Source organism: Panthera pardus, unplaced genomic scaffold, assembly GCF_024362965.1.
Source record: "Panthera pardus isolate Hobbes unplaced genomic scaffold, ASM2436296v1 HiC_scaffold_17, whole genome shotgun sequence".
In the NCBI taxonomy this organism is placed as follows: Eukaryota; Metazoa; Chordata; class Mammalia; order Carnivora; family Felidae; genus Panthera; species Panthera pardus.
The window spans coordinates 75662904-75687873 of NW_026526732.1; the positions used below are offsets into that span (position 1 = coordinate 75662904).

The 24970-nt window shown below is 35.7% G+C and overlaps 1 protein-coding gene across 4 annotated transcripts in view; it reads left to right on the forward strand.

The window, feature by feature from the left end:
* Positions 1 to 24970, forward strand: part of CEP162 (centrosomal protein 162) — a 114174-nt gene that overhangs the window by 36750 nt on the left and 52454 nt on the right. For all 4 annotated transcript variants that reach the window (XM_019442772.2, XM_019442777.2, XM_053904675.1 and 1 more), the window contains 9 exons: positions 3236 to 3427; positions 4017 to 4098; positions 8758 to 9040; positions 9920 to 10181; positions 17653 to 17786; positions 18044 to 18271; positions 18811 to 18951; positions 20717 to 20829; positions 22457 to 22562. In XM_019442772.2, the coding sequence (XP_019298317.2) occupies positions 3236 to 3427; positions 4017 to 4098; positions 8758 to 9040; positions 9920 to 10181; positions 17653 to 17786; positions 18044 to 18271; positions 18811 to 18951; positions 20717 to 20829; positions 22457 to 22562 (1541 nt within the window). The remainder of the gene's footprint in view (positions 1 to 3235; positions 3428 to 4016; positions 4099 to 8757; positions 9041 to 9919; positions 10182 to 17652; positions 17787 to 18043; positions 18272 to 18810; positions 18952 to 20716; positions 20830 to 22456; positions 22563 to 24970) is intronic.

The following is a 24970-nucleotide window of genomic DNA, read 5'->3' on the forward strand; positions in this document are numbered from 1 at the left end:
AGTTACTGCCGTTCCAAAAGTCACCACTATCTTGTTTCATCCACTTCCATTTAAAAATATAAATATGAAAGTAAAAAAATTACAACAAAATCATGTTACTCATTTCTTGTTATTACCCAGTTGAATATTCACCATAATGAAATCATGTGCTGAGCACATGTTCTTCAGTCTTACTGTTTAAGTAGATGTCACATATGTGTTATGATAGTCAGCCTTACATGCAGTTTTCAGTAAGTCGATATGAATTCTTTAACTCTTACATTTTTTAAAAAATTATTTATTTTTGAGAGAGAAAGAGGGAGTGAGGGAGGGGCAGAAGGAGGGAGAGGACAGAGGATCTGAAGCAGGCTCTGTGCTGACAACAAGAGACCCCTATGTGGGGCTCAAACTCATGAACCTTGAGATCACGACCTCAGGCAAAGTCGGACACTTAACCATCTGAGCCACCCAGGTGCCCCCGGCATGAATTCTTTTAAAAAGACCAATATAGAATTAAAGCTTTTCTAATCAGTGATACGTTATAGGAAATTCATATATATACAGAATGGTCAGAGGAACTGCATTCTAAGATGTACATGAAAACAAAGCAGGAGGCCAAAGTTATCACTCTGATGGTTTTCAAAATATTCCATAAATGGCACATTGGAATGTACAGATTAATTTCTATTTTTATGTGTTAAAGAACAATTTAAAATGAAATTTCAGTCAAACATCTGTAGAATCCATGATTTTCTCTGAGAAACTATGATTTTGTAAAACATGGTATGAAAACCACTGCTGTAGGTTATAAACAATTTTTTTTAAGGTATTGCTGAATGTAAAAACTCTAGTAAGATGATTCAAGCAGTTTTATAAAGGTGTAGTTTTCTGGTCTTATTTCTTAAATGTTCTTGACTCAGAAATAATTTGTTATTACTGGAGGATATACGATCTTATTGTCATATAGCCTTAGATTTGTATTTCCAGCCTTGCCAGTTATCAGCTGTGTGACACTGGACAATTGATGCTTCTAAGCCTGTTTCCTCTTCTTTAAAATGAGACCTTGTGTTGGTCAACTGAGGGAATGTGTAGTGCCTAATATATTGTTAAGATTCAACAAGCAGTAGCAACTATATGGTTCTCATCACTGTTATTTATATCAACCCTCTATTAATGGTAGAAATCATAATAAAAAACCTGAAGGCATACAGTATAAATACTTATTAGTTGTGGGGTATTGAGTTTACCTACTATTTCAAAAATACACTTGAAAATCTTCAGATCAGCATCTGAACTTGTGTTAACTGAAAAATGAGGGGCGCCTGGGTGGCTCAGTCGGTTAGGCGTCCGACTTCAGCTCAGGTCATGATCTCGCGGTCCGTGAGTTCGAGCCCTGCGTCGGGCTCTGTGCTGACAGCTCAGAGCCTGGAGCCTGTTTCAGATTCTGTGTCTCCCTCTCTCTGACCCTCCCCCATTCATGCTCTGTCTCTCTCTGTCTCAAAAATAAATAAAACGTTAAAAAAAAAAAATTAAAAAAAAAAAGAACTGAAAAATGAGAAGGTTGTTTTGTTTTTTACCACTTTCTTCTAGAATTAAGAAACCTCAGTTTAGTTGATACATTCTCAAAGACCATCTTTTTAAAAAGGTATTACTTTTGAAATTCTTTGTGCTTTATTGTTTTAGAAAGGTTGGTAACTGTGAAAATGGGGGCCAGATCCAGCTTTTTGCTTATTTTCATTTGTCTCATGGGCAGGTACCCTTTTGTGCGATGACTGCATGACAGGAGCAGTCCCAGGATGACAGTATTACTTCACGACTAGATCCTTGTCTCTGCATCAGAGGATTTGACATTTGTCAACTTCCTAAAGTAGAAAAATTAGGGAGCTTTTAACTTGTAATAATATATAAAATAACTACATAAAGTCCTTTCTTTGTAAGTTAAAAAGCAGAGAAGTCAGCCCTTTGCTGATGAAGCTACATCTATTTTATTTTTAAGCACTATTTGATGAATCATGAGTATAAGCAGAAGAGGAGACTACTCACCCTTTTTCTCTTCTTTTTCCACACTCTTCTATGACTCTTTTACCTTTTCTCTAATTTTGAAAATTACAGTATTGGTAGTAAAAGGTACAAAATGAGTAAGAAAAATACTTATAAAATTTTAGATCATTATTGTCATATTGTCTTAAAATTCTTTTCTCCAGAATTTATTTATCAATTGGTAGGAGGAGGAGAAGGTTAATAGGGAAGGAAGAGTGAACAATGACATCAGGTTTTCTATTTTGGATGACTGGGTGAATAGTGATACCATTCCCAAAATACTGATAGTAGAACAAGTTTTGTTGGGGAATACAATTAATTCAGTTGGGAATATGCTAGATTTGATTTACTTATAGAACAGTGTAAATATCTGTTAGAAGGTTTAATATTCAAAAAAGAGGTAAGGACAAAAGACATAGATTTGGGTGTCACAAGCATATGGGTAATAGTTGAGCTAAGGGTCTTGATAAAATTAGCCAGCTAAAAAAAAAATAAGTGAGAGGTTTAAAAAAGAGGGCTAAAGATGGAACCCTAAGATGAACCATTTACCAGAAAGCACAAAGAGGTAGCCATCAGAGTGCTGGGAAGCACAGGAAGAAGAGGCTATACAAAAGAAGCAGTTCCCAGGAAAGCACAGTGTCTGACGTCTCACAGGGTTGGAGAAATTGAAGATGGCTAGATGTGACTATTAGAAAATTACTTTTGATTATAACAGCTTTAGCAGGATATTGGAACACATACTGGATTGCAGAGTTAGAGGAGTGAATTTCAGTTAAAGAAATGCAGACTGTAGGATACTTGGTGGCACTGGGAAGCAGAGAGAGAGTGCAAAAGTGAGAGAGAATGGTAATGGTAAGGGAAAGACAGAATTCTTGAACGATTTTGTCAGTTAGGAAATTTAGGGATAGTTGTATCCAATGTAATGGGGTTTATTAAGGGTAGTAGGAAGAGAAGGCAGTAACCAGTGGAATCAGAGTTCACAGTTACCATGTCAGGACACATCTTACCTTGCTAAAGAGTTATTGAGCGTTACGTTTTCATACTGGTAGGCTATAGCTACGTATTACCAATGTTTGTATTTAACTCTTGTGTTTATAATGTTGCTGTTGTCCTACAACCTTGTTCACCATTCCTAACACACTAACGGATGCTATTAGTGGTTTATGTTTCTCACGTATTTGTGTGATTATACTGGAGATTACATTTATTTCAACAGGTGTTTCTTATGGACAAAGCAATAGTGACATAGAAGCTCTACATCAGGCTTATTGTCAGGTAGCCCAGTCTTTGGGAGATACAGATGAACAAAGAATTGAGAGTAATGCATTGGAAAATACCAAGAGCTCAGTGAAAGATTATCCTCAAGAAAATGAAGAGTCCTCTAAAAACATCTCTACTACAGAATCTGGTAAAAGTTAATTTGAGACCTTCTCTGAAGAGTTTCTCTTGTGGTATAATTTAAATAGTTTGCTATAGTGATTGTTTCTCAATCTCTGAATTTAATTTAAAAGGTTTGCTCAAATGAAATTTGGGAATCAGTAGTTTAACTATAAAGTTAGAGCTGAACACAAGATAAAATTTCACTTCCTCTTTCAGTATGCCTTGACCAAATCAGAAAATCACCTGAGTGCACATTTTTTATGCTTTTCCTTATGCATATACTAAAGTAATTTTTTAAATAGAGAATAATATTTGGGGATCAACTAAATAATATATTTAACAAATGTGTGTGCATGTATGGACATACCCATACGCATATATTTGATATTGATGTAGATGGATACGTCAAATATATAGATATATATATTTCAAATATAAAAATCAAAGGAAATTTTCTTGGTACGAGTAAGTTTATAGTGGGAAACTGGGTTTACTGTATATATCATTTTGTTAGTTCTGTTGGTCAGAAAAAAATGTAATCTTAGTGGGATTAGACAATAAATTAAGTAATTCACATAATTTCGGGGGTTGCTATTTTAACTTTTTTTCCCTCTTAGATCTGCCCACGGTAGAGGAGTTGATGAAACCTATCAGAATAGATTCTTTTGGTGTCAGTGGTTTTGATTTACAACCTGTCAGGTATGAGATTTTTTGAAATGGATTATACAGATTGTTTATTTGCTTATTTTGCTACTGGAAACTTTTAGAATCATTTGTTCTGCATGCTCATTCCTAGTGAATGATTTAACGAGTAGCTTATATGAGTCTGCCTTTGAGTCACTGCTCTCCTTATTAGTAGTTCTTACTCAGTTTATCAAAATTCTTCTAGTGCTAAAATTAAAAAATACTTTAAAAATAGATGCCACTAAAAAAACGTTTGCTGCCATCAAGTATTCTGAAGGCTTTTTTACTGAAAACTAAAATCCTTTCAGCTTTAAATAGCTCAGGGCAGTTGATTTGAATTTTATTCTGTATGAGTCATAGATTTGCTTATTTATAAACCAGTTAGCTTTGTACTTAGTCACAGACCAGCCATCGTTTTTCAGGGTAAGATTTTTGGTCACAGGAGCAGTGGGCTTCATGAAAATGCACTAGCGCCAGTACATCTTAATGGAAGCTTGTGGGACCTTCCTGTCATTCTCCAGCACAGAGTAGCACGTTACAGTAACCTTGCATTTGTGTCACATCTATTAGAGTGTCACATCCATCATTTCATGTGATCCTCATAACAAATAAGTCAGGCATCTTTATTCGCATCATTCAGGTATTGGAACTGAGGTAGTGAATCAGTTTAATAGTGGAGCTCTCACAAGAACCAGGTCATGAAGATGATGGTGGTGGCAGTGGTGGTGATGATAATAATGATAACAGCTGACGTTTTTATCACACGCTCACTGTGTGTGCAAAGTTCTTTACATCTTTGCATTTTAGATTTCTTCTAATCTTACAGCAACTCTATGAGTTATATTTTATTATTATCCCCATTGCATAGATAAGGAAACTGAGGCTTAAAGAAGTTAAATTGCCCAAGATCGTATGGTTATGTAGGGGTGCCTGGGTGGCTTTGTTGGTTAAGTGTCCGACTCTTGATTTCAGCTCAGGTCATGATCTTCTGGTTTGCGAGAAGTCGGGCTCTGCACTGACAGCATGAAGCCTGTTTGGGATTCTCTCTCTCCCTCTGTCTCTGCCCCTCACTCAATCACATGCGTGTGCTGTCTCTCTCTCTCTCTCTTTCTCTGCCTCTCTCTCTCAAAATAAATAAACTTTAAAGAAAAACAAAGATCATGTGGTTATAACCAGGAAACACAAGAAATATTTGTGTGTTTTAACAACTTACATTGTCAGATCTCTGATCTCCATGAAATATATCTGTGAAAAGCCTGTCATCCATTCCTGTATTTATTTGTTCATTTGTGTTTTCAGCAGACACAGTTTGAGCCCTTCCTTGTACTACATCCTCACCATGTAAATCCACTTGTAGTGATTTCTCATCCTGTTTCTGCGTTTGTGCTAGTCGAAAGTGACACAATGAAGCTTACACTAAAACCCATCTACTTGAACGCTTAGTATTCTCCCACTGATCTGCAGCACTAGATAGTATTTTTTAAAGGGCAGACTATTCTCCCTTACTGCTGTTTGGGACTGTGTTGGTGTTAATGAAGAGATTTTTTTTACACATCTTGTGTGTTTGCTGGCATAGGTGGAATCATTTTACTACTGTAAATTCTAAATATAATTTTTTTGTGTTTGTTTAAAAGCTAAAAACAAGTATACTTACGTTAAAGCCATAACAATAATTACCAAAATGTCAGTGGTATAAACTAGTACACATATCTGAAACCTCTTTAGTAAACTGTAAATGATCTCAGCTGATATAGCAAATAAGTCCTTAAAATTTTAGTAGCTAAACATCATCAAAAACGTATTTTTTGCTCGTGTCATAATCCCATGTGTGTCAGTGGGGTTGGAGTAGGACTCTACTCCACATAGTCATTTAGGGACCCAGGCTACTTTGTCATTAACACATGGTTTTAAGGTTGTCATGGCCTCATTCAACCAGTTGATAAAGAAAAAAGATAATTTAGCACAATTCTTTTTAGCTGCCTCAACAGAGAAATATTACATCACTTCATATTCTACTGGTAAGAACCAGCACATCTAGCAAATTGGGTCCAAGAGGGCTGGGAAATATGATCTGCTTGTGTGCTCAGAAAGATCAGTAAATGAGTTTAATAGGCATCTAATTAGTCTCTACCAGAATCTGCCCTTTTAATAGCCAAATACCCATTTTACTCACCTTCATACAAAGACCCACTATCCCCTCCCCAAAGCAAATAGCCCAAAGTCTCATACAGGACCCTGTCCATCTAAAAGGCCAGGATTTTCAGGTGGAGCATAGTCTTCTCCATCAGGTTTGAATGTAGCTCTTCAGTGTCTACTAATCTGTGAATTAAAAGCACAAGTTCTGTACTTGATCCAATATATGATGGTGAAACTGCAACAAATACTCCCATTCAGAAGGGAAATATATGAGGAAAATACAGCAATCAGTAATGCAACCTTGAAGTCCACTGGAAACGCCTTGTAAGGATATTTACACCCTTGGCCACAACTGAAGTCGGTTTTGCAGGGAGGCTGTGCCCATCTTGGAGGATGCATTCCTTTTTTAGTCCACCTCCTACCACCAGGTGGTTTTAGGTCTCCCAAACAAATCTCTGGCTTTTTTTTTTTTTTTTTTTTTTTTTTTAATGTATGGTTGTAGTTTCTTTATTATTATAGTTTGTTCAAAAAGTTTAGTAGGTGGTGAGGGGTGGGGCGCCTGGGTGGCTCAGTCGGTTAAGTGTCTGACTTTAGCTCAGGTCATGATCTCACAGTTTGAGTTAGAGCCCCGAATCGGGCTCTGTGCTGACAACTCAGAGCCTGGAGCCTACTTCACATTCTGCCTCCCTCTCTGTACCCCTTCCCTGCTCACGCTCTCTCTCTCTCTCTCTCTCTCTCTCTCAAAAATAAACATTAAAAAAAAGTCTTAAAAAATAAATTTAGTAGAGCTTCTGATCTATTTGGTTCCAGTCAGTCCCTTGTGCCAGTAACTACACTTAATTTTCTAGACAGAGGCTTTAAATCTGCTTTAAGTCTTTGCTTTTTTTGCCCCCCTTTTTTTCCTGTCAATTCAGTCGCAGCTGTTGGATATTATTGGGAACAATAACCTTAAGTGAAGATAACCCCTTTAATATGATCTTTGTCAAAGGACTGAGTAACTCTTTTCAACTGAGAAGTCTCATGAAATCCTTCATTTTTCAATGCCAAATCTTACTCTTTTGAGTCTATGCTCTTTACAAAGTGAATCTATGAGGCCCTTAATTTCTTGACTCTCTCTGTTCCCTTTTATTTTTTCTTACAAACTGGCCCTTTTTAAATCTGAGCTCATGTCTTTCTTGTAATATCTAGTCAAACGTAGCCAACAGTAGCTAGCGCTTAGAAATTCTCCTGATATTTTTCTTAGTATCCCAGACTCAGTAGCTATGTGATCTGCCTTATAAACTATTGTAGGTAACAGTTTGGCAAATGTTTTGTCAATGTAAAACATGGGTTGCCACTTCTCCAGCTTTTAGCATAAGTTTCCTTGTCACCCCAAACCCAGCCACTAAGCCAATGACACATATCTTAGGTTCTTGTCACCATAGCGCTCACGTTCTAAAGGCAAGAACTAGTAAGCGGCCCCAGCTAGATGCAGGATGGTAAGGAAACATAATTTAGTTAGTATGCAGGAAGAACAGGAAACAGTTTTGATAACTTCTAGCCAGATTCTGCTACCATGAAGAAGGAAAGAACTATTATATTTTCTGATGATTCCAACTACTTTAGAAAGTTCTCACAATTACTGAGAAACCAATCTATCTCATATGAAAATAGTAGCCTCTTACACTTTATTTTATAAATGACATTATCTTATAAATTATAAAATTAAATGACCTAATAGACCATGATTATGTAGTTTGAAAATAACAATATCCATATTTTTGGAGCCCCTATAATATACTGATATTTAACCACATTTAGAAAATGTCCTTAAGGGATATTTTCTCTATTTTAAAAATTGAATGGTCTGAAATGTTGCATTGTATTTAATTATTTTAAACCACAGAAATGATTTTTCTCTAAATACTAGTGATTTTCATGTTTTAAAAATTTTTCCTATACTGTGATGAAATTTATGCTTTTTAATATTTATATTCTATTTCTCACTGACATAAATTATGGTTACTTCTTTAGTTTCTTGTAAAAATGTGTAAAATCTTTTTCCTGCCTCAAATGCATATTGACTTTATAAGGTATTATGGATAAATGATATATTACACAAAGATCACTTAGAGATTCATTTTTTATTTTTTCTTACACTAAAACCATCTCAGTCTTGCTTTGTTTGGCTTTCCTTTGAAGTAGGTCTCAGAGTTATCCATGTAATTCTTTATATTATACTGCATTAAAATTACATTATCTGAAATTTAAAACAGTTATATGACACTATGTGAGCATACTCTGTCAGCCAGAATTACAAATAATGTATTTAACATTCAGGACATAATTTGAATAGTTATAAATATCAAATGTATTTAATATTAGTATAAATAACATTATACATATTAAAATATAAATCTTATATTTTGTGTGTGTATATGTGATATATATATATAGTGTGTGTGTATATGTATGTGTGTGTGTGTGTGTGTGTGTGTGTGTGTATAAAACTGGTATTTGAGGAGTCACCTAAGGTTCATTCTCTGTTTTGTTTTATAGCTATAAGAAACTGGCTGATAGTAAAGAAACTGAATGTGTTAGCCCTATACCCCTTAAGAGGAACCCAAATATTATATCTCAAGAACCACAAAATGTAAACCAACTTTTTGACAAAAATGAAGAGAATGTGGTTTTACAAAAGACAACAAATAAAGATAGAGAAAATAGCTGTCTAGGAGTAAATGCTACGGAAGAACATATAGATAAAATGTACCTTGATATTTTGAGGAAAAAAATATCTGTTGGTCCTCCATTATTGCCTCCGGGTGACAAAGTAAATAAAGTAAGTGTTTATAATCTAAGTTGATTAGACATACTGAGAAATGAAGTTATGTAAATACTATTGATAAGTAGGTACTTCTTAAGCTGGTGGGTCTGATTACATACTAATCTCCACATAGATCCTGGATATTTGTGAGCAGTATTTATTACAACATCCTATAATCCCCAAATTGTAAAATACCACTATCTAGCATTCGCTTTCTTTTGGAAGCCATTATTTACATTCTTCCTTTGTTTTTAGTAAGCATAGTGTAGAATTTGAGTAGCATAAGAAAATAAAGTTTATTCATCATTCTAATGCTTTTTATTTAATCTATCCAGTAGTGTGTATTTTGCAAAAGTAGATAAGTTGTCATTTACAAAAATGCTATTAGCAGCTGTTGAGAAAGTTATATTTTACTGTTCCATTTTCTTCTGTTCTTGATCTATTCTGATTTATAGTTTCTTTGATCTTGGTATTGTAGTTTTATGGTTTTGAGTTTTATGTTTACCATAAACCATCTGAAGTTTTTTGTGGAATAAGACAGGGTATTAATAAATTTTTATCTTGAGAATTCTAGGAAAAAAAGATAAAATTTTATGTTATTTCAAAATATATTCCTCTCTGCTTTCCTCCATCTTAATTCTAGTAATTACACGTCTTGCTTTCTGGGAAGCTTATTTTGTTTTATTCTTTTGCTTTGTTTTACTCCTGACTTTGAAGATGTGCTTCAAAATATTAAAATTCTGATGAGTTAGACTTTGAGAATTCTAATGTGTAGTGGTTTGTCTTCTACAAACTATTATCTAGTAATCTCTATGGTTTGCCATCTGTTAAATCTCCATTCACAGCTGTAATTGAAGTTAATTTATATCCTAAAGAGTTTCTACTTGTGTGCAGACTTTTAGATCTCAACTCAGTTCTGGCGAAGAAGGGGCTGTAACTGGTAAACATGAACCACACAAGAAGGCCAGAAGTGCACCTCCTGTACTTAAAAGAAAACCCCAGAGTGGATTATATGCATCAGTTAGGAGCTCAGGCTATGGCAAACCCAGTTCACCATTCAAGTCTTTTTCTACTCTTGAAAAGAAAACTTCAAAGGACATTATGAAAAGTAAAACTGTGAGATCCATTCCTACTTCAAATCAAGCTAGGAAAAAAGGTAATCATATGCTCTTTTCATATTATAGTTCTGTGCATATAGTGTATTATTTTATGTTCCTTGTTCTCTACGTTCCCTATTTATTTCTCTCCTTCTGTGAACTTTTCTTCTTATAAAAAAAATTAATATTCAGATAGTATATTCCATTCTGAAAGATTCATTAGATTTTGGCTTTCCAGAATGACACTTGTGAAGTATGGGAAATGAATAGACGATAGGAGAATCAAACTTAACCTCATCTGGTTGACTTTGGAATATCCGTTGTTTACCAGAGAAGACCTACAAATTCAGAATGCAAATGGCAAGCTACAAATGAAGGTTGATATAGAGATTATTTGGATATTAGTTTCATATAGGCTGAGATAGGCAGGATGTTTTATATATCACATAATGCATATTTTTATATATTGCAGTGCCTCTGTTAGTTATTTCCTAATGCAGCTCATTTACATTGACAGTAGGAAAGGGTAATTTTCAATTTAGAAGCCTATGCAGCTATTAAAAGAAACAGAAATGTTCATATCAAACCAACATTTCTGCTGCCTTTAAACTCCAGTGAGGGGAGCACCTGGGTAGCTCAGTCGATTGAGCGTCTGACTTTGGCCCAGGTCATGATCTCACAGCTAGTGAGTTCGAGCCCCCACATCAGGCTCTGTGCTGACAGCTCAGAGCCTGGAGCCTGCTTTGGATTCTGGGTCTCCCTCTCTCTCTGCCCCAACCCACTCGCATTCTGTCTCTCTCAAAAATAAATAAACATTAAAAAAATAAATTAAAACTCCAGTGAGGAAGGGGGAGCAATGGAGCCAGAAGCATTTCATCCTTTCCTTTATGATTAAATTTAATAGGTGACCAGTTTCATCATTGTTATGGTGGTAGTTGTCATGAGGAGAATTGTCCTCATTGGAAAATTCATTTCTAGCTTAAAATGTCTTTCCTTGCTTTTCCCTAAGACTGTTAATTCCAGGACCACTTTGACTGTATTCTAAATTCTTAAGGCATTAAATAGACTCTCTCCTGCCTTTGTGTGTCTGTATTTGCTGCAGCAGCCTGTGCATCTCAGATGGAAAAGAAGGCCTGGGCTGATTTATGTGAGAGTAAAGGAGAAAACAGCAGCAGGAAGTAGTTATTCTGGACAGACAGGAATATGATTCTGTAGGATTAATGCAAGCATCCTTTCCTCCTGTTCTTAACCTGTGGACCTCCAGTTCCTTTCCCTACAACGTCTTTTGTATTCTCTTATTTTCCTGTGGAACACCAACTTGTGATGTTGTCATCTACTTGTCACTAATTAACCATTCATTGGATCTAGTGCTTAATATTAAAAAAATAAACACTTGGGACATTTTTCAAATTTTAGTATGATCAAGAGAAGAATGAAAATTTTTCATTGATGTTTAGGAGTATTCATGCTAATTTTGTTTTTAGTATTATTTATTCTATTATATTTATTTTAGATAAATTAATCCCCAACATTTTTGAAGTTTATTTTATCCAGATTAATTCATTTAACAAATGTTTTTGGAGCACCTACTTTGGCCCAGGCACTATTAGGCCCTTGGGCTACCTCAGTGAGGGGCTACCTCACTTCCCCTCCCCCATCTTTGTAGAACTTTCATCTGATAAGGAGAGACATTTAACAGTAAGCATAATAAGTAAATGATGTTACATGCTAAGGAAAAGTAAAAAGTAGAGGAAGTGTCAGTGGTGGAGTGCAGCAGGTCGCAGTTTCAAATAGGATAGAGTAGGCCTCATTGAGAAGGAGCCACTGAACAAAGACTTGTAGGAGGTAAGAGTGTTGGCCATGTGGATACCTGGGGAATCATATTCCAGAAAGGTGAAATAACCATGCAGAAGTCTTAAAGTAGAAAAGAATATCTGGCATGTTTAAGGAATACATAGAAGCTTGTATCATGAGGGCAGAGTGAGTAAAGAGGGTAGTAGGAGATGAGATCAGAGAATCAAAAGTGCTGGAATGTATCAGTTTTTCTAGGGCATTTTAAAGACTTAGATTTTACGCTGAGTAAATAGGTGAGCCGCTGAAAAGCTTTGACATGGGAGTAACCTCATCTGACCTCTTTAGACAGATTTCTCTGGCAGTTGTGTTAAAGATCATATACATATAAATACATTCACATAGCATACGGGGCATGGGAAAGAAGCACAGAAACCAGTGAGATGGTGATTTTAGGAATCTAGGCTAGAAGTGATGGGGCTCAAACCAGAGTGGTGGCAGTGGAGGTAATGAGAAGTGGTTGAATAAGGATATATTTAGAAGGTAGAACCAAAGGGCCACCTGGGTGGGTTAGTCGGTTAAGCGTCCGACTTCAGCTCAGGTCATGATCTCATGGCTCATGGGTTTGAGCCCCACATCGAGCTCTGTGCTGACAGCTCAGAGCCTGGAGTCTGCTTCAGATTCTGTGTCTCCCTCTCTCTCTGCTCCTCCTCCGCTCATGTTCTGTCTCTCAAAAATAAATAAACATTAAAAAAAAATAAAAAGAAGATAGAACCAAAAATCTAAAAGATTGGTTTGGGGTTGTGAAAGAGGATTTCTGAATGATGCCAAAATTTTTGGCTTGAGTAGCTGGAAAAATAGAGTCACTGTCCAGCTGGGATGGAGAAGGCTTTGGTAGAGTAGATTTGGGGGTGGAAAGAAGATCAAGAGTATAGTTGATGAGGTGATAATTTTGAAATGATCGTTCTATATGCAAGTGGAGACAACAAGGAGCCAATTAGATTGAAAAGTCTAGACTGTAAGAGGGAGGTGTGGACAGCAGATATGACTTGGGAGTTATTATTAAAACTAATATAGGTAGTTTTTAAAACATGAGACTGACAAAGATTATCAAGAGAGTGAGCATAGCTAGAGAAAAAAGCAAACCAAGGCCTAAGGAGTAACCTATAAAGAGAATAGAGTGAGATTGGAGGAAACCTGAATATGTGGGATCCTGAAAGCTGACTGAAGAAAGGAGAATTTATTTCTCTGTCAGTTGCTGCTGAGAGATAAAGGAAAGTATAAACTGGGCACCGACCCTTGGGTTTAGCAAGGAGGAGGTCATCAGTAAACTGGACAGTTTCCATGGATATGTGGCTGTAAAATGCAAGTTGAATGAGAATAGGAGGGATTAGGAGAAATGGAATTGGATACTTAATTTATAGACCACCCTGGAGCACAGTGTGTAGCTGGCATGGGAGGTGGAGTCAAGAAAAGCTTTTTGTTTTGCTTTTTTTTTTAAGTGGCTGAAATAATAGTATGTCTAATAGTATGTTTATGCTTTTTGGAAAGATTGAGTAATTTATGGTAGAGGGGAAGCATTGCTACAATAATGTCCTTGAGTAGAGGAGCTATAAGCAAATCTACTGTTCATTGGAAGGGTTGGCTCTAGATAGAGGCATGGACAGTTTATCTGTGGAAACAGATGGGAAGAGAGAAATGTAGGTACAGATACTGGTGGGTAGGTAGAAATGGTGAAAGAATGTGGATGATTTCTTCTGATTGCTTCCATTTTCTCTAAGAAATAAAACATAATATCATTAGCTGGCATTGAGGATGGGGTAGGAGTGTTGGAGGAGAGAAGAGAAGATGGGAAATAGCCATCCTGAAGGACTAGAGTGCCAGCAGCAGAGTTCTCTTGTAGTTAGTGATTATGCATTTAAGTTGAATCAGGCAGCATGTTTGTGTGGGTGAGTGTGCGTGTCCACATTGTGCTGCATGACTACAGGTGTTGGATAGTTGTATAGTTGGATTTATCAAGAAGAGTGGTTTCTGCCAAATGAGTGCAGTGTATGGAGAGAGGAGTAAGAAGGGAGCTTAATGGTGTATGTGGAATTCAGGTTGAGTAAGGAAGGAAGAAAGGAAATCGAGGGGTGTAGTACAGTATGAAACAGGTAGGATCAACTGACTGTGAGTCCTTGAGTAGAGGAGCTGTCATGGAATCTAGTAATTGGTCAAGGGATTGTTGGAATCCAGGTACCAGAGGGCATGAAGTGGAAGATAGGAGTGATAGAGAGTAAATGCCTAAGACTGAGATCAGGAGTGATTATGTTACTGGTAATAGAAAAGGTCTAGACTGTACCAATGGAAGTAAGTAGCTGAGGTGGAGAAGTGGAGTATAATGACCCAAAAGCCAGGGTTTGAAAGGATCACCTATGAGTGTATTGAAATTACTAAGAATGGGGGTGCCTGGGTGGCTCAGTCGGTTGAGCGTCCGACTTCGGCTCAGGTCATGATCTCACGGTTTGTGAGTTTGAGCCCCGTGTCGGGCTTTGTGCCGACAGCTTGGAGCCTGAAGCCTGCTGAGGATTCTGTGTCTCCCTCTCTCTCTGCGCATCCCTTACTAGGACTCTGTCTTTCTCTAAAATATAAAAATAAAAAAAATAAAAAGTTTAAAAAAAATTTAAAAAAATTACTAAGAATGAAGACAGAAGTAGTGTCACAGTTGATGGAAAAGAAACGAGGGGCATGCTTTAGAGGTTGATAGATGAAGACAACAATATTTTTATGAGTATTTTTTCCTGTTATAAAATTTTATAGTCTTTGTGACTATCAAAATAGAAGTAAAACACTAAAATTTATATTAGAGTACAATGATAAACCATGACTGTCCATTTTTAAACTGTTTTTCATTAGACCATTAAGTATAATATCTTTTTTATCTCTTTTTCTTGTAAAATTCCCTCAGAGAAATTTTACTTTTATTCAGAAGAATTTTAATTCTTTTGGATGGTTGTTACTTGTCACAGGTTGGGCTTTCCAACAAGCAGACTCCGAGATAGATATTAGTGTACAGAAAATACAGAAAGTTCATTTTCTAAATGAGCTTAGAATCAATATTGGTTAAGATGAAAAATAAGCCAGCTGCTGGGGCTTACTCAGAGTTTCTCTTTTTCATGTAAAATGAAGTCAGGGATAGGCAGTTCAGAGCTAGTGCCACTGTGCAAGGAACAGATCCCTCTTCTTTCCTGCTGCAGAATCCTTTATATGTGACTTTTGTCTTCATTGTCATAAGATGGCTACTCAGCCTCCATGCCCTGTCAGGAGGAAAGGTGAAAGGTAAAAGGTTCATGCCAGTTAAATCAACTTCTTAATCAGGAAAATAGTGTCTTTTCTGAAAGCCCCAGGTAAGGAACTTTTGGTTTCATCTTATTAGCCTGAATTTTGATCTTGTGGTCACCCCCAGTTACTTGGAGTCCAGGGAGATGAGTATTTTCAACTGGCTACATTGCTGCCTAGGGCAAAATTAATAAGGAGTCTCAAATTAATAGGGAGGAAGAGGAGATTGGCAATTAGCAGTGCCTGCTATGTGGTTTTCCTTTTTATTTTAAATTAATTTTCTTTGGCTGTAATCTATCTTTTTATTTTTAGACTAATAAGTTTCTTGTTACAAAAGGAATAGTTGCTCATTTTTTAAATTCAAAAATACATAAAAGTAAAGCAATTGCTTAGCAAGAAACAACTAGTGTCATACTGGGTTAGCATCATTTCATGCTTCTCATGTGTATGTCCTCATACAGATAGAAGGAAGCGTAGATGGGTGGATGGAAGGAGAGAGGCAGACATAGCTAAATGGACAAAACATTTTATAAGAACAGGATCACTCTTTATAAGTTCTTTTTAAATAAAATATTAAATTTAGTTTTTCTTAAATCTGTAAGAAGAAAATGAAACTTCATCCTAGGAAATAGATCTCAAAAGATCCCTTTAAGAAAATAAATTTTGAAAACTACTCAAATGTTGCCAAAATCATGCTGTTTTTAACTACATTTTCAATTTTATGCATTATCAGTTTCCTCTTCTATGAAATATAAGATAGTAAAACTCTTACATCTCCCACTCACATGCCTTTTACTCATTTTTGTTGATTTCATTTTTACTTGTCCAAAATGTATTTAGTCTCTCCTGCAACCCCCTCAGCTTTTGAATTTAGATCTTGGTTCTGGTTATTAAAGAGATGGAATGCTTTTCACAGGTCCCTTAGCCATAGCTTCTTCATTCTGGAATTATGATGATTGGTTTCTTATTTGACTAAATTTTCTTAATCCATTGTTTTTTTCAAGAAAGGTTCAAAAAGTCCAAATTCTGCAGCGTTTTCACATTTGAATTTTATATCCAGGCAGATTTTCTCTCATATGTGAAGAAAAAAGATACTGTCTGTGTACCATTACTGAAAATAATTACTTAGAGAAATCATAATTAAGAACTCAGGAAGAGAGAATTCTGGTATAAAAGCACTGGCTGACTACAACTTGACTAAACCACCTGCCACTCTTAGCTGCCACTTCCTAGGGAGAATGACAGTCCTAGCAGATCACTCCCCATTCATTGGCCACGTTAATGGACCTCCAGTGACCTGGAAAGATGAATGCCAGCTTTCACAATGACTCAGTTTCTTTGGGAACACTTCAGGAAATTTCTCCAAAAAAACCTTTTACATCAGATAGTCCAATTAAATATGACTAGTGCTCTGTAAGGAAAACCTCTGCATGCCTGGAAAAAAGATGAGAAAGAAATCTTTGGGTGAGGTGCTATTGGTGACTTGTTTCTTCTTTTGACTCTTCTATATTTTCCAAATCTTCAATAACCATGTATTTTGCTTTTAATGAAAATGTAAACTTTACACTTAAAAAGTTAGCACCGTGAAGAAATTATATTTAAAAATATAAATTTCAAATTCTTCATTTACCTCTAAGGCAGATAAATAAATGTTTACTGACTCTTGAGCTCAGAATCGGTAGTATTTGAATATGGGCCTCAAGATCTCTTCCAGGTATTTGTCATAAATGGTTTTTTTTTATTATTATTAATTGAATAACTTATTGGCCTTAGAATTATTCATACTGTTTGGGGATTTATGAAGTACCTTAAAATAGCTGAAAATTTGACTAGAATATACATTTATCACATTTTTTTCTAATTTAATATATATTATCAGGGTTTTATAGCAGTATAATAATTTTATTTTTTAATCAAATTTAGACTAGCTGTTATAAAGTTGCCATGCAATTTATATTATTCCATTGATCCTACATCTTGATACACACTATTTATGAAAAGTGTGCTTTGAGAGCACACTTAATCTGAACTAAAATGCTTTATAACGTTATCAGCTGCTCTTTGATTCGTCATTTAGATATTATTGTTGTGAATATTTAAAAGAATAGTTTATTTAAAATTAGTAAGGCCTGAAATTATCCCTGTCCACATTCTTCTCACATTTTTTAGCTCCATTTATCATTTGACATGAATCTTGGGTCAGTTAGCCTTCTCTGTCAAATTGAGTGAAATGTTGATTATGGGCATCCGTGAGCACGTAGTGAAACAGCTGTGTTCTAGTGTTATACCTCAGCCTATTTTGAGATCCTCATTTATGTTAGTGTTCCCATTGTATTAGTATTTGTTGTTACATAATTGCTGAATAAACATTCAACTTTGTTTGCATTTGTGGTGCTTTTGTCTATTGTTTACAATATTCAGAAATCTTATCTGAAACAAAAGTCATCAAGCCTGCAGCTCTGGGTAAACCAGCTCCCAAAATTGAAAATTGCCTGGCCACCCCTAAGAAGTCTGAAGATTCTACAGAAACCGATTACTGTGTTCAGTTTCAGAATGTAGGTATTGAATTTCAAAATCACATTCATAATTTTTTTCTGTTCTATAATATTAAAACTCAAGTATAAGTAATATGTGAAATTTCTTTTGCATCAAGTGTGATGTTCTAATCTTACTGAACATTTATTGATTTCCTTCTATAGTAGAACATTGTTAACCATGTCATTTTTATTCATTGTGGGTTTTTTTCCCAACCACCTATGTTCAAATCTACTATGTAAATATACTATAATGAAGTGATGCTTCTCCTTAAAAGGATTCTTCAGGATACTGTGGTGGGAACAAGGAGACAGAGTTACTTATGTTTAAAAGAGTTCAGGAAGCAGAGGAAAAATGGAGGGGTGCACAAGCCCTAATTGAGCAAATTAAAGTTACATTCTCAGAAAAAGAGAGAGAGCTGGAAAATAAGATGGAAGAACTAAGGAGACAACAGGAAAAGGAACTCTTCAGACTAAATCAAGATAATTATATTCTTCAAGCCAAGGTACTAGACACATTGTCCTATTTCTCCTTTCATTGATTAAAAAAAAAAAAAACAAAACTTTTACTCCCTGCAAAATGCATTGTCATCCTTTGTTCCTGTGGCTGTTTGACTTGCTGTATTTGCTGTGTAAAATATGAACAGGGTTCCGAAGACTGCCTCCTCACAGCAGAGCCTAAATCAAACCCAATGGGGAAAAAAATCAAAATTTAAATTGGCCCATTTTGATAATTTTCTTCTGTTAGCAGTCCTTTCTGAGAACAAATCCCTTAGTTCACTCTGATCTTCAAAGAAGATGGTTTCAGAAAGAACTGCTATGGAAGGGCCTAGATTCAGAGAATGACACTGTAGCATTCCTGAGTTACTTTCATCACCAGAACCATCAGCATAAAACATCACTGTAATGATTTAACTGTAGTTAGTGTTATTCCATTGTGGTTATGGGACAGTTTTATATATATGCACCTTGAGTTTTCTGTTATTCTTCCTTATTTCTCATTTCATCATTTCCTTACTTAAATAAAACGTCTGTTTTCTCAAAGTTGAGTAGCTTTGAAGAAACAAACAAAAAGCAAAGATGGTTACATTTTGGAGAAACAGCTGATCCTGTCACTGAAGAAAAATTGAAGCAAATTCAAAAAGAAATACAAGAACAAGAGACACTTCTTCAAGGATATCAACAAGTATGGTGATTCTTCAGCACGTTGTGAATTTGTTCTTGAGATCCTTTAATTGTAAAAATAAGGCATATTAAAAAATGTGCTCCTGTAGCAGGTAATAGGAATTCTGGCAAATATGAGGGAATAGTAATTTGACTAGTCTGAACATTTTTAATGGGTATAATTAAAGTGGTTAAGAGCATGGGTTCTGGATTCAAAGAATCCTGTGTTAGTCTTTGCCCCACCACCTGCTGTGCTGCCTTGGGCAAATCACTTCACCTCTCTAAGCCGGTTTCCTCATCCTTGAAATGAGATGGTAATAATAATAGCTGCCTCATACGATGGTTGTGAAATTAAAATAAGAAAGTGTAAACCGACCTGTTAGTACCTGGCACATAGGTACTAACCAGTTAGTGAATGTCACCTGTTACTATTTTTAATAGCCATATTCCTTAGAAACTGCCCTGTTTTTCTTTAGTTTTGTGTAATGCTTTTCACTGGATTGTATTGACTAGTTTTGGTATTCTATTCAAAAATACAAATCTGAAATTAATTGCCAGTGTGCCAAGAATGAAAAAATTTGAATTAAATGAGAGAAAATCTGTGTGTCCTACAGAGGGCAGATACTTGCCATATGTGATGGAATCTTGGTGATGCTGACTAAGCCAGTCAGCCAGGACAGGTTTAGTGATCTCCAGCATAAAACTTCATCTTAGTTTCCTCCTTTTCCCCTTACTTTCCTCCCCTTCTCTTTCTCTTTCATTACCTTTTTCTCTTTTGACCTTTAAGCACCAAGCCTGGCAATAACAAGCATTGTCATCAGAGGACATCCAGAGAAAGCATTGTCACAACTTTTCCTATAAATGAATACTGGTTTCAGAGGACACACTGCCCCAGAGTTAGAACCTTCCAAATCCTTCACCTGCCATTCTGATCTTGCTGTGTAGAGCACACGTTTTTAAGGAGGATTTCACAGACCCAGAAGGATGCCAACTACATTCTCCCACAAAGATAACACAAAACTTGTGTATCTATGTACATTAAATTGCAGGTATTCAGGCATAGACCATCTACCAGGCACCAGGCCAGACATGGTGAGAGAGTCCGTGGTTTTTATTAGATCCTCAAAGGTCATTGGTTTTCATAGGATTCTTAATTTTAAAAAGGGTTAATAAGCCACAGCACCTAAGCACAGATGGGTACTTTCTCCTTCTGATCTCACTGTTTGAGTCACTCTTTAGTCCAAGGCTGGTGGAGAACTGGGCCTAGTCTCTGCTCAGCCTTGTCCTTATACTTTTGGAAACACCTGGTGTCTAACTTCCTGCTCACAGAAAGTTCCAAAAACAAGCATGGAAGCCTGTCATAGCTAACTATATCCAATTACTTCACTGCAGGGAGCCAGGTTAGAAACAGAAAAAGGGGATGCAAACAGTCCCAGTGGGCCTTTCTGACCCTGTTCCTCACAGTTGGGATGTAGTTATTCCTACAGCCACTCCCCCACTTCTGTGAAATACAGTGCCTTACACTGACTTTAGGATCTCTTGCTTTGAGAGTTTTTGCACCTTTTTTTTTCTTTTTTTCAAGTAAGCATTTTGGAAAGAATTGTTTTCAGATTAACAGGTTTTCTTCTGAGATAAAGAGTTTAATAAAAGATTTTGCTTACTCAAAAACTGAAAAAATTTAAAAGACTTTAAGAATGCTTAAAGGATGTATCTGTTGTGAGCATATATATTTGCTATGTAAGTACTGATGACTTTTAACTATAATGTAATTTTCTGTTTATGAAAAGGAAAATGAACGATTATATAGTCGAGTGAAAGATCTGCAAGAGCAAAATAAGAAAAATGAGGAGCGAATGTTCAAGGAAAACCAGAGTTTATTCAGCGAGTTAGCTTCCTTAAAGTGAGTCTTTTCTGAATTCTTAAAATCAAATATACTTAGGCTATTTCTAAGCATTTTATTGTTATATTAATAATACATTTTATTTTTACTTAGAACTGAAAAAAATTTTACATTGATTTATAGTTCATAACTTTTATAGGTTTAATATTCAATGTATTTTTCCAAAGTACAAAGTTTAGTATTTTCAGCATACTCATATTTGAGTTTTATATCAATTTTAGGAAATTGAGTATATAGTATTCATCTTGATCAGTCATTAAGCCTGAGGTGCTTAACCATCTCCTAAAGAACCATGTGATAAATAATACAAAAAATATGATACAGTGTCACTTAATGCTTTAGGTTAGGTCCTATAGAAGTAGAGCCTGAGGTAGGGATCCTTATGGAGGTGATTTCCTGGAGGATAACTGTCAGGAGAAGGGGAACAAGAGAAGCAAGATGGGAGGATGAGGGGAGGGAAGGTAAGTAAGAATGTGGTCTTAGCCAGAGACCGGCTTCATTCTCTTCTCCCCAGAAAGCTCAGGAGAACAGATTGTACCACAGAGTTGGCCCCACTTGAGGCAAGAGGAGCAGGCTTTCATACCCCCAAATTAGTCGTCACTGGAGGAGGTATGCTCCGGGAAGGGGGTAGGGGATATCCTCCAGGCCAGCGGGCAGAGGCTGCTATTGAGAAGGAGAACTAGTGAGTTACTAACCAACATTCAGCATGGCAGGCTGATGGAGCACCAGCACCTACTAAGAATCATATTTCAGACTATAAGATCTTTTGGATATTACTACATTCAGCTTTAACATATTAAGTGAAAAAGCTAAACTCACAAACATGGGCAAATTAGGGTACTGTCTTCTTTTAGGAAACGACTAATGGTTTTGTGTCACTTCATATAAACACCTAATTACTCAGAAAGGACTGCTATTAGAAGAAACTTCTTAGGCCATGAATGTATGACCCGAAGCCAGGTGTGATAAAATGCACAGTTCTGATACATGAAAGCATTATATCTGATTTCTTTCCAAATGCTTCAGTAAAAGTATTTTAAAATGCCACTTCTTCTACTGCCTGGCTTTTAAAAGAGATCTATTCCCCGATCCCAAATTGAAATTTTAAATGAATTTTCACAATGAAATACATGGCGTCTTCACTGCATTAGGATTATATGATCTTATATAGATTCCTAAATTCCTTGTATAATATTTCTGGAAAAACAAAAATTTATTCTAACTTTAGATAATAGACTATTTGGTTTTGTCAGTCTCCATGTGTATGATTTGTGTTTCTTAGAAAGGAGTCTAGAATGATGTGGCAAGGAGGGCACATTACCAGAGGAAAAATGCAGCACATCTTTCTGGGACATAGGGTTTTTTCCTCTGAGAATTAGGAGAAAATATTTTTTATTTTATAAATAAAGCAAGGTGTTGGGGTTTCAATTCTTTTAAATTAAACAGACATCTCAAAGTATATTAGCATTTTAATACTTTAAACTTTAGAGTAAATAAACTTTTTCTCTTCAGTGGCTCAGATAGTCCCAATGTCCATCAGGTTTTTTTAAATTTTAAGAATTGTATATTTTTCATTGAAAGGAGTACTTTGTTAAAAAAAAATTTTTTTATTTTCAAACTAAATCAGAGAACAGATGCACAAAAATCGTTTCCTATCTGAAATAGTTGAAGATTCAGAACCCACCAAAACCCAGAATTTTACAGATCTGTTAGCAGAGCTACGGATGGCACAGGTAAATTTCATAAGGATTTTACCTACTAGATTATTATAAAAATTTCCATATGTTAAAAAAGTCTGTTTTTTAAATTTATGAATAGATAAAATTTATTTATAAATTTCATGCCATTTAAAAATTAAGGCATACCTAAAATTAGCATTTATTATACATGTGACCTTCATATAGAAAAAATGACACAATACTGGTTTTAGATAGCATCCTCTTTATAACCCAGCTTCTCATCTAGCATTCATCACATGGAGCCGTATTGGAGGCATAACCTTACTTAGGGCATGTACACTTTATTTCAAACAAACAAATTCCTTATTGGAAATGTACAGCTAAAATAGGAAAATAATTTAAAGATGATTATTCACCTTAAAATGTTAGTTGGCTTTTTACCCTTCTTCAATGGACTGTGCATTTATGGAAGGCTGAGACTATCTACAAATGTTTGCATCTCACGTACCTAATGCAGATGCAAAATGAAACAGCTGCTTTGTAACGTTTTTTCTTATTTTTATTTAATTGTATTATAAAGGATATAGCTTACAATTTTCTTTTTTTAGGTTTTATTTTATTTATTTTTTATATATAATTTATTGTCAAGTTAGCTAATATACAGTGTATACGGTGTACTCATGGCTTCGGGATTAGATTCCTGTAATTCATCACTTACATATAACACCCAGCGTTCATCCCAACAAGTGCTCTCTTCAATGCCCATCACCCATTTTCCCTGCATCTTACCCCCCCGCCCCCAAACTCCCTTCTACCCTCAGTTTGTTGTCTATATTTAAGAGTCTCTTATGGTTTGCCTCCCTCTCTGTTTGTAACTATATATTTTTTTTCTTTCCATTACCCCATGGTCTTCTGTTAAGTTTCTCAACTTCCACTTATGAGTAAAAACCTATGATATCTGTCTTTCTCTGATTGACTTATTTCATGTAGCATAATACCCTCCAGTTCCATCCACGTTGTAGCAAATGGCAAGATTTCATTCTTTTTTATTGCCAAAGTAGTATTTCATTGTGTGTGTGTGTGTGTATATATATATATATATATATATATATATATGTATATATATACATGTGTATATATACACACCACAGCTTCTTTATCCATTCATTTGGGCTCTTTCCATAATTTGGCTATTGTTGATAGTACTGCTATAAACATTGGGGTACAGTGTGCCCCTATGAATCAGCACTCCTGTATCCTTTGGATAAATTTCTAGTAGTGCTATTTCTGGGTCATAGGGTAATTCTATTTTTAATTTTTTGAGGAACCTCCACAATGTTTTCCAGAGTGGCTGCACCAGTTTGCATTCCCACCAGCAGTGCAAAATAGTTCCCCTTTCTCTGCATCCTCGTCAACGTCTGTTGTTTCCTGAGTTGTTAATTTTAGCCACTCTGACTGGTGTGAGGTGGTATCTCAGTGTAGTTTTGATTTGTATTTCCCTGATGATGAGCAGTGTTGAGCATCTTTTCATGTGTCTGTTAGCCATATGGTGGCTTACAATTTTCTAAAGCAGTATTTATTAATGGGAGACGTTTGGGAATTTTGGTCAGGTTAATTCTGTTTTAAGCAGAACAATTCCATGTGTTGCATGATTTTTATCATCCCCGTCCCCAGAAAATACATACTCATAGCACCCACCAGTGATTATAAGAATCAAAAGCACTGCCACATTTCCAAACTTGTACCCTGTGGAAGGGCAGTTAATTCTCCCCACTCCCTCCCATTGAGAACTGTATTATGAAACTAAATCTATATGAATGATTATGTGAATTAGAAAAATTCCAATTATGTACCACTTTTTAACAAGAAACTATATAAAGTTTTGTTATATAGAAATCTACACATACCCTAGGTTAATAACTGATGTTTAACAGGTTTTTGAAGTATATAAAATGCAGCTGCAAATATGAATCCATTAGGGTACTTTCTTCAGGCACATGTATGCATGTATAGCATGATTAGATAGGTAGATAGTTAGGCAGATAGGTTAGAAGAAGGAATGAATGGTTGGACTCCCCCTAACTCCCTTGTCAGTAGGCCTCAAAAATTAGCAAGTTAAAAGAGAAATTATTATTGCTGTGTTTTATGAAGGCTTGGGAAAATGTGGTAAGGTTTCAAGCGTAACATTAGCTTTATTTAAACTGTTATTAGCAACTTTTTAAAAGTGCTGTTTTGAAAATACTTTTCTGAAGATAGAAAACTAAAACTGCCACTAAAAACATCAGAAAATGCTGGATAAAATATAATAAACATCTTATAAATGCATAATGGAACAGCTCTCAAGAAAGTAAGAATTCTCTAGGGGCCAGAAATGAGAAGGGATACAAACTGGTCAGTAAGCTGCTAGACCAGTAGTTCAGTAGCCATGGGCTTGAGCTTTAACAGCAAAGTGGAGACAGGAC